Source organism: Podarcis vaucheri, assembly GCF_965113315.1.
Source record: "Podarcis vaucheri genome assembly, chromosome: 4".
Classification (NCBI taxonomy): domain Eukaryota; kingdom Metazoa; phylum Chordata; class Lepidosauria; order Squamata; family Lacertidae; genus Podarcis; species Podarcis vaucheri.
Genome location: NC_138762.1, coordinates 92664765 through 92672973, shown reverse-complemented (window position 1 = coordinate 92672973; position 8209 = coordinate 92664765). Strand labels below are relative to the sequence as shown.

The 8209-nt window shown below is 47.6% G+C and overlaps 1 protein-coding gene across 2 annotated transcripts; it reads right to left on the bottom strand.

Annotated features, from left to right (window-relative positions):
* Positions 1–632: 632 nt before the first annotated feature.
* On the bottom strand, positions 633–7690 carry DHPS (deoxyhypusine synthase). 2 transcript variants are annotated; one of them, XM_082218811.1, is made up of 10 exons: positions 7511–7690; positions 5745–5975; positions 4808–4972; positions 4343–4464; positions 3597–3693; positions 3108–3194; positions 2610–2715; positions 2304–2407; positions 1411–1536; positions 633–1260 (listed from the first exon to the last, which is right to left on the bottom strand). In XM_082218811.1, exons 2-10 carry the CDS (start codon positions 5946–5948, stop codon positions 1165–1167), a joined length of 1107 nt encoding a protein of 368 aa, XP_082074937.1. In that variant the 5' UTR covers positions 5949–5975; positions 7511–7690; the 3' UTR covers positions 633–1164. The 2 variants fall into 2 exon arrangements, with proteins under 2 accessions (XP_082074937.1, XP_082074938.1); XM_082218812.1 differs by lacking the exon at positions 7511–7690 and adding an exon at positions 7212–7479.
* Positions 7691–8209: the final 519 nt, after the last annotated feature.

Below are 8209 nucleotides of genomic sequence, written 5' to 3'. Positions count from 1 at the left end.
AGCGTTTTAATTCATATATGCATCTTCATCCATCCCCTATATGGAAGTATATTGGGGTACACCTTCCACTGAAACAATGCAATGCGGACAAGACTGAATCTGCAGTTTGATATGCATTTGGATGTGCATCCAATTTATGAATGCAGTTCTAACTATACAAACTGCATACCACACAAACCACTGGTCCATTTCCCTCACTGCCATGTAATTGGATTGACAGTGATGTTCTTGGGCAACACTGCTATCTCAGAACCTTTTAAATGAAATGCTAAGAACAGAGCGTAGGATCCTGTGGTTACAAAGCAAGTACACCACACCTGAGCTACAGCCCCTTCTCCACTGTCAACTTGAATTAATGTACAGGTGTGAATGTCTTTTGAGGCTCAAGTCAACTGGCAATGCAATTCATTCCTTTCAATGGTATATCCAAACTGGAGCTCAACTTTCAATAAATAAAAATTCTCCTCAGCAGGAAGATTCCAACTACCCATTTCAGCCAAGCAAAAACGAACTGCTCTGATTTTCTTTAGCCTTTCCTTGTCATTATAAGGCCCACAGAAGAGCAGGCCTTTAATAGTTGGGTTTTGGGCACAGTACGCCAACTCTAGCAAAAACAAAAGCACTCACATACATTTAAAGACTACAGTGGTTTATTCGGAGGCTGGGGGATCTCAAGCAGATTCCAGATGGACACACGTCATATCAGTAAATAAAAGAGACAGAGAAGAAAATCCAAGAATTAAAATGAAGTGGGCAGGGAGGCCATGAACAGAGAGATACTGCTGGGCCAGTTGTTAAAAGGAAGGGGGGAAATGTCAACTTCAGACTCCAAGGACCATCCGACTATCACGAAAGCGGCATGCTGGAGAGGCAGGTATATCACCAAGTGTCTCAGAGTGTATAGGGTTTGCAAGAGCAAAAAGAGAGAAACACTATCCTTTCAGCAGGCTCACGAGGAGGATGGGTTGCGATTACACACAAGTAACAGACCGCCACTTTCTGAGACTGGGGCTCAGCTTCTATTCAGCATGGAGAAGGATGTCATGCTAATGGTTCCAGTGCCTTCCATGCATCCAAACAGATGTTGCAAAACAGTCTCAGTGCAGGTGCCAGCAGCTGCAGTGGTATGTGGGAGAAGCACATGGGCACGCAGTAGTCCGCGGCTTAGTCGTTTTGCTTCTCTGGAGCAAAGGCATTTGGTTTCTGTGCAAAGGTTTCCGCAACCAGCAGTGGGAAAACCAGGGAAGCGTCAGCATAAACCTGTAAAGAGAAGAATACAGAAGAATGCCTCTCCTCAAGAGCTTTTCATTTCTTTACTCTAAAACTCACCGGTCTTGCCAATGGCAAGTTCCATGTCCCACCCCTGCCAATACCGTGATCTGCCAGTCCCCTCCTTTCCACCGCATGTACCTTGACAGGCTTGGCATCCATGCGGATCTTCCCCCAGGAAACTGCTTCGTCAGGCCGAGCTCCTGAGTCTGAGCCATCAAACTCCTGTGCCGTGTTGACGTATACAGAAAAGTCAGCACCGTTTCTCTGAGGAGGTACAATAATCGATGACATCAGGCATACGGAGCAGAATTGGCTCAGTGGTAACCAAAGGCCTACTTGCACAGCAAATCTGATACCAAATATAACTGTTCCACATATGGACTTTGAGATAAGCGCAGATGCATATACAAAACTACCTTTTATCAATTTAAGACAAGTGGTCCGTTTCTTGATCTTTTAATTGCGATTGAAGGGGGGGAGAGGAAGGGGAATCCGGGATACAAAGCATATCAATTTAAGATGAGTGGTCCAATTAGCACAAAAGCACTATGAGATTTCATACAGAGTTTTTTCCTCGTGGGCAAGATACTTTTAAAGAGATGGCAGGAACCGAACCTGAGATTTTCTGTGTGCAAAATGTGTACTCATTCACTGAAATATGGGCTCCCTTCCCCCAAATATCAGGAACTTCCAAGGCTCAGCATGGGAGGCTATTGAAAGCTGCATGGGGTGCTTGGGGTGAACCACTGAAGGCTCAATACGTTCAATGAGCCTATATAGCTTGGCAGGACTTATGCAGCATATGAATTCATTGCTGACTTGTGGCCATGTCAGCTGAGGCTAATGGAAGTTCAACAGCATCTAGAATTAGCTCCCCATACCCAAAGTCAGCAAGCAAGCAGTGTCATGCCATTTCAACCCATGCGTCTTTGTTCTACGAACGCATCCTCTGCTTTTGCAACATCTTCCACCCCAAACAAACCCTGCCTTTCTGCACTGTGAATTTGTTCCTACTGCACAATCTGCCTCACCATGAGGTTGGCGTTAGCAATGTGGTGTTTGACAAGTCCTCCTCCCAAGATGATCATTCCTGTTTTCCGGGCAAATATGGCCTGCGTATTGATGAGCCTCAGATCTGAGAGAGAGATACGTTTAAGTATTAGACAAGCAGCACAGTAAACAGTGTCATACTTTGGGGGTTGGTAGACCCAGAATGTCTGGTACACAGCGTACGGATTCCACTAGCTGTCTCCCTTCCTCTGAAAGTAGAAACCCGTGGTAGGTACATAACAGAAACCATGGAGAGACTTACTTATGTCGCACAAATCTCAGCTCACCTTCCACAATGTCCAGCACAAGGCCTGGTTTCTTATAGGAGTGGAAGAAAATCATGTCCCCCAGGGAACCATCAGTCAACGCTGGACTCAGTACAGGGATGCTGTTCTGCCAGGAACACAATTAGCATTATAAGTGGAAGTGGGTATTTCATATGGCAGAGGTTAACGTATCTTGGAAGGGAGGGCAGAGCGTGGGAGTAGGAGACAGACTTGAAATGCAGAAAAGTAGTAAATGCACAACACAGAACTATGCCTTAATGGTTGGATGGTAGGGGTCAAGGCTACCAGCTAGGAAATGAATGGGATTACGAAGCCAGAAAAATAATAGGCTATGCCTTATCACATACATAGGACAGACCCTCAGATGATTGAAGAGTGGAAGACAGGCATCCCATCAGGAAGTGACAAACAAGCAGCATTTCAGCCAGATTACTGGAAGCTAATCTTAACGAAAGGTGAGATATGGAACTTAAAACACAGAAGACTTCCTCAGCCTACCTTTTGTGCCCAGTAATAGACAGATTCGGGATTGTTGATTTCCTTGCCAAGCCGAGCAATGAACTTTGATGGAGTCCACTTCACCCCCTGAAAAGCAGGGAGACAGACCACAACTTCAGACTATGCCAACTTCTCCCCAGATTGGTGGGGAAGCTAAGATCCGGGGTGAACCTGCACAGTCTTAATACGTGCGATTTCAAAGAAAAAGAAAAGAAAAATCCTCTATGTGGGAGCAAATAAGAAAACCAACAATACTGGCAGGGGGGAAAAATGGCCTTGAGATCGCACAATAGATAGAGTAAGACATGTCTCCGTTGCTGTTTCATCCTCTTCCATGCTGGGAGTTTTTCCATTTTCAAAGATGAGGCCAGAACTCACGGCAGACAGCTCTCAAGTGTCTTTTGCAATTACCACGTTGGGGGTATACATGGGGGGTGGAGAAAGAATAATAGCACATAGGCACACCATTCCTAACATTTCAGCTCTCACCTCTGTGTCCTGCTCTGTCACCATCTGGTCCAGGATTGGCATCAGCCAGTCCTCAAACTTGCAGTAATTGTCATTGGGCACCAGCAGATTCCCAATCCTGGAGGAGAGGAGGACACAGCTGGGAAGTAAATCCTGGCTAGGGACTTTGCCGCTACCTTGCTCCTTCCTCCCACAGAAGTTAAAACATACAGTCAATCCCCTCCCCGCAGCAGAGTATGAGACTGGTTGGATCATACAAACCAGAGGAAACCCAGGACGGATCAATTTCTCTGGCCACAATAAAATCACCCATCTTGTTTCTCAATCAGAACATCAGCCCTCCCCACTACAAGTAAAGGTAAAGGACTCCTGGATGGTTAAGTCCAGTCAAAAGCAACTATGGGGTTGCGGCACTCATCTTGCTTTCAGCCCGAGGGAGTTTGTCCACAGGTGTTTGTCCACAGACAGCTTTCTGGGTCATGTGGCCAGCATGACTAAACCGCTTCTGGAGCAACGGAACACTGTGGTGGAAACCAGAGCGCACGGAAACGCTGTTTACCTTCCCGCCACAGTGGTACCTATTTATCTACTTGCACTGGTGTGCTTTCGAACTGCTAGGTTGGCAGGAGCTGGCACAGAGCAAGGGGAGCTCACCCCGTCACGGGGATTCAAACCACCAACCTTCTGATCGGCAAGACCAAGAGGCTCAGTGGTTTAGACAACAGCGCCACCTGCACCCGTCCACTCCCCACTACCCCTGCTGGTACCTGTTAATCCCACTCTGTCGTAGTTCCTTTCCACGCAAGCTGAAGTCTCCAACATAAGTGGGTGCCAAGCATTTGATGAGATCTTCTTCCACACCACCTGCTGTGGTCACCAGCACATCTACCTACACAAACCAAAGAATGTGGGCTATAGTGCTTGCCAAGACTTGCAGCTATGAGCATCCTTTAGACCCGAGTTCTGTAAAGGGATTAATCCATCCTTAAGTCATGAAGCATCAGTAGCCAGTATCTCTTTCCTATAAGCGGAGGTAGTTCCTTTAAAGTTCTCTCCAGCCCATTAGAAGGCAGCATACAATGTTTATCATGAGAACATATGAGAGAGACAAGAATGATATTGGTGTAGAACACCAGGGATTCTTCTCTACCCTTTCACAACCACATAACTGAAAAGGAAGATTTTCCCTTGATATACAGAAGGAGGAAACACCTCCCAGGTTTGGACAATACCATGTTGTGTTGCACCAGAAAGCGGATGGTCTCACGGACACCTGAGCTGATGAGGTTGGAAGTGAAGCCCAAGAAGATTGTACAGCCTGTTAGGTGGCGGGAACAGGGATTCAAGTCGGCATGGTTCCCTTCATCCTCGGCCAGTGGCGTCAGCTTCGCTTCTATCTGCAAGGAAGAACCCAACTATCTGAATCAAGCTTCAGCACAACAGCACAATGCAGGGATTGAACTAAATGGCAGCACCACAAAGTTTAGCACATCATCGCCCTAAATAGCTAAGTACAGACAGCAAGAAGTTTGCTAGTGACATATGAAGGAAGCAAAACAAAAACAAAAACTGGTGAATGGTTGTAGAGAACTGAGGAAAGCATCAATGCACAAAATATGCAGATTTGGAGAAAAATACTGGTTTTGCCACTTTATCTTCAAATCAGAAAACGTGATAATCAGAAAAGGAGATAAATGTAAACTGCAGTTTTTGAAGTCACTGTGAGCTCTCAATACATGCAATCAAAGTAGGACTTTCCTATCAATCAATGTAGATGTTTATGAACATCATACCAGCTCAGACTTATAAAATACTGTTCGCACCCAATGCTTAGAGCTAATAGGACTATGGAATATTTCTGGGAAAGGGTAAAAAAAGTAGCCAACTTTAGTGTTGGCTAACTCTTAGCACTGTACGTGAAGATGGGTGTTGTCTCTTTTTGTGCAAGATATATGACTGGTGTCAAAGAAGAATGCTGTGATGTACACAAGAGCAGGAATAACAAGGATACAAAGCCGAAAATGCAGGAATTTATAGAGGTCTCTACGTGCAAAGCAAAGAGAGCAAAGCAGCAAGCTAACTGCACAGTTATGAGATCCAGCCCAATTTCCCTCCTTCCCACCTGATCTACCACAGTTCTCACCATCGGGACTCATCCTGGCTACTCACCATGCGGTTGATTTCGTTCACAGCCTGCCCAAAGCTGGTAGCCTGGAAACCCGTGGTGAGGTAAGACTGGAGCAAGGCATGATAGTCTAATCCACGGTCAAAGTCATAGCCATGCACTGTCAAGCTCCCCTCAGGTAGTCCCTCACTGGGCTTCAGCACAGCAGCCACTGCCCCAGCAGGTAGGTCACCTGCCACATTCTCCATCAGGTGAACACTGGGGAGGCTGGCACCCTAGGACAAAGATCGTTAATTAAGAAGACTCCTGGAAAAGCATGCTTTCAAAACTTTTCGCCATGTGAGTATTACAGAATCTTAGTGATAAAGTACCTCCCAGATTTCTACCCTTCCAAAAAGGGAAACACAAGTGCAGGAGAAACTGAGATATGAAAGCTGGGAGCTAAATGGCACCTTAAGCCTAGGTTATGGGCATAACAATGGAATGCCTAGGAACGTTTTTTTAATAACGAGGATACAAAGCTGAAAATGCATGAACTGCAGCTAAAATATTATGCTCATTTTTCACATGGCCTAGTCCTTTCCCCGCCCACCCCCCTAATATTCTTAAAAGGATCTCTTCTCCTGCCTTCAGAGAGTAGCTGGAAGCGGGAGGCAGAAAAAAGGTCCTCCTTTCCTTCCACTCTGCAGTCTTAATCTGAAATCTCAGGGGCAGAACTGCGCCCAGAGCTCAGAAACTTCTTGCGCTAATGAAATTCCCTGTCACATAATGCGTGGAGAACAATGGGAGTTTCAGATGCTGGGGAAACAGCAATTTGCACCACCTGTCAACTTCAAGTACTCTGGAAAGGCTCGTTCCCCACACCACCACGATGAAGAACCTCCCCGAACAATTCTTCCCAGTTGAGCAAAAATGCAGACAGCGGTTCAAATTCTTGGCCAGCAGCAGCAGGACGTGATGTAAGACCATGACCAGCGCTGCAACCCCAACCACAGTGCTCATGCCGACAACGACATGGTGCCATTGTTAATCCTTATTGCATTGCAGGGAGTTGGGTTAAATGACCTTCCAACATTTTGACTTCACCCCCAAAGGTGCACTCCTTTATTGTCAGAGGGATGCCAACTAATGCTGAATTATTATTATTAAATGACAAAGAATTAATTAATTTATTATTATCAAATGGCGAAGAATTAATTAATTAATTATTATTAAATTATGAAGAATTATTATTATCAAATGATGATTAGTCATTATTATTACTTTATTGCATTGCAGGGGGCTGGTCTAGATGATCCCTGGGATACATTCAACAGATGCACTCAAAGCAAGAGGGAAAAAGAAATGCAAATAAGCACTTTCCCGGCCCCGGCCCTCGCCCCGCCCACAGCGCAGCTATTGCCCCGCCCAGACCCGCCCCTCGCTTTGGCAAACCGGGCTCCCGAAACGTCTGCCTCGTCTGCGGTAGCGGGCGCATGCGCCTGGGGGCGGGAGCGCGAGGCGGGGCTCACCTGCGACCTGAAGTGGTACAGCCCGGAATTCCGCCGCCGCCTCCTGCATAATGCCCAGGGTCGGTTCCAAATATTACGGAGGGGGGGGGGAAGAAATGTGTGGGTGAGAGAAAGAGAGAAAGACAGGGAACTGAAAGGGCTCCTGTCACCACAGGGTAGGCTTGCTTAGCGCCATGTTCCCCGGTCAGGAGGAGTACCGAAGGCTCTCCTCGCCGGCTTGCGAGGAGGCCCCTTCTGCCCCTCACGAGCGGCGGCGGGGCCGGGAGCGGGACAGCGCGCGAAGGGAACGGCGGCCTTACCTCATAGAGCCGGGGCCGACCAGCCAATGGCCTCCTCTCGCTCCCCTCGCTGGTTCTACGCAGGCGCTCTCCTCGCCGCCTCACGGAGACGCCGCGGGAAGCGCCTCATGGCAGCGCAGGGGAGCGGAAGGGGTTAAACGCCGGCGGCGGGAGGGGGAGGCGCTCGCGCGGCTCGGCGTTTCTTTCCCTCTTGCTCCTTTAAGGGAGTGGGCGGGGTTTCGGGGGACGAAAGCGCAGGCGCAGCGCTGCGTCGGAGGCTAGCTTCAAGTAAGGGCGGAAGTGGTATGGGCTGCATAGAGATACCTGGGCATCTGAGAAGGTGCAGGCAGTGCGTGGGTCCCAGGGGGGGCGGGGCGGGGAGGCAAGGGAAGGGTCCAACCCCCCTGCAAAGCAGGAATCTTACGCCCAACGTATTCCCCCTTCCAAATTTATGCTGTTGCATACAAATTTCCCTTTATGGAACAAAATTTGCCCCTGGTGACTGTGGCGTAGCGTCCTTTCACTCAGCTATGAAGCTCAGTGGGTGGGTGATTTTAGCCTATTCTTTTGGACAAATGAACACTAGAGTTGCATGTACGATGGCCTTAAAACATATGCTATGTGTATTAAAAACATCAGAAACTGGTGGTCCAAAAACAGCCTGCGCAAACAGTCACCACAGAACAACTTAAGTGCAACTCCTCATGCTTCTAACAGAAA

Coding starts and splice junctions, on each gene's coding strand:
- DHPS (XM_082218811.1), bottom strand. CDS start 5,948: ATGGAGAATGTGGCAGGTGACCTACCTGCTGGGGCAGTGGCTGCTGTG. Junction 3,694..4,342: donor CGACAGAGTGGGATTAACAG/GTACCAGCAGGG, acceptor CCTCTCCTCCAG/GATTGGGAATCTGCTGGTGC. Junction 2,716..3,107: donor TCTATTACTGGGCACAAAAG/GTAGGCTGAGGA, acceptor TGTTCCTGGCAG/AACAGCATCCCTGTACTGAG.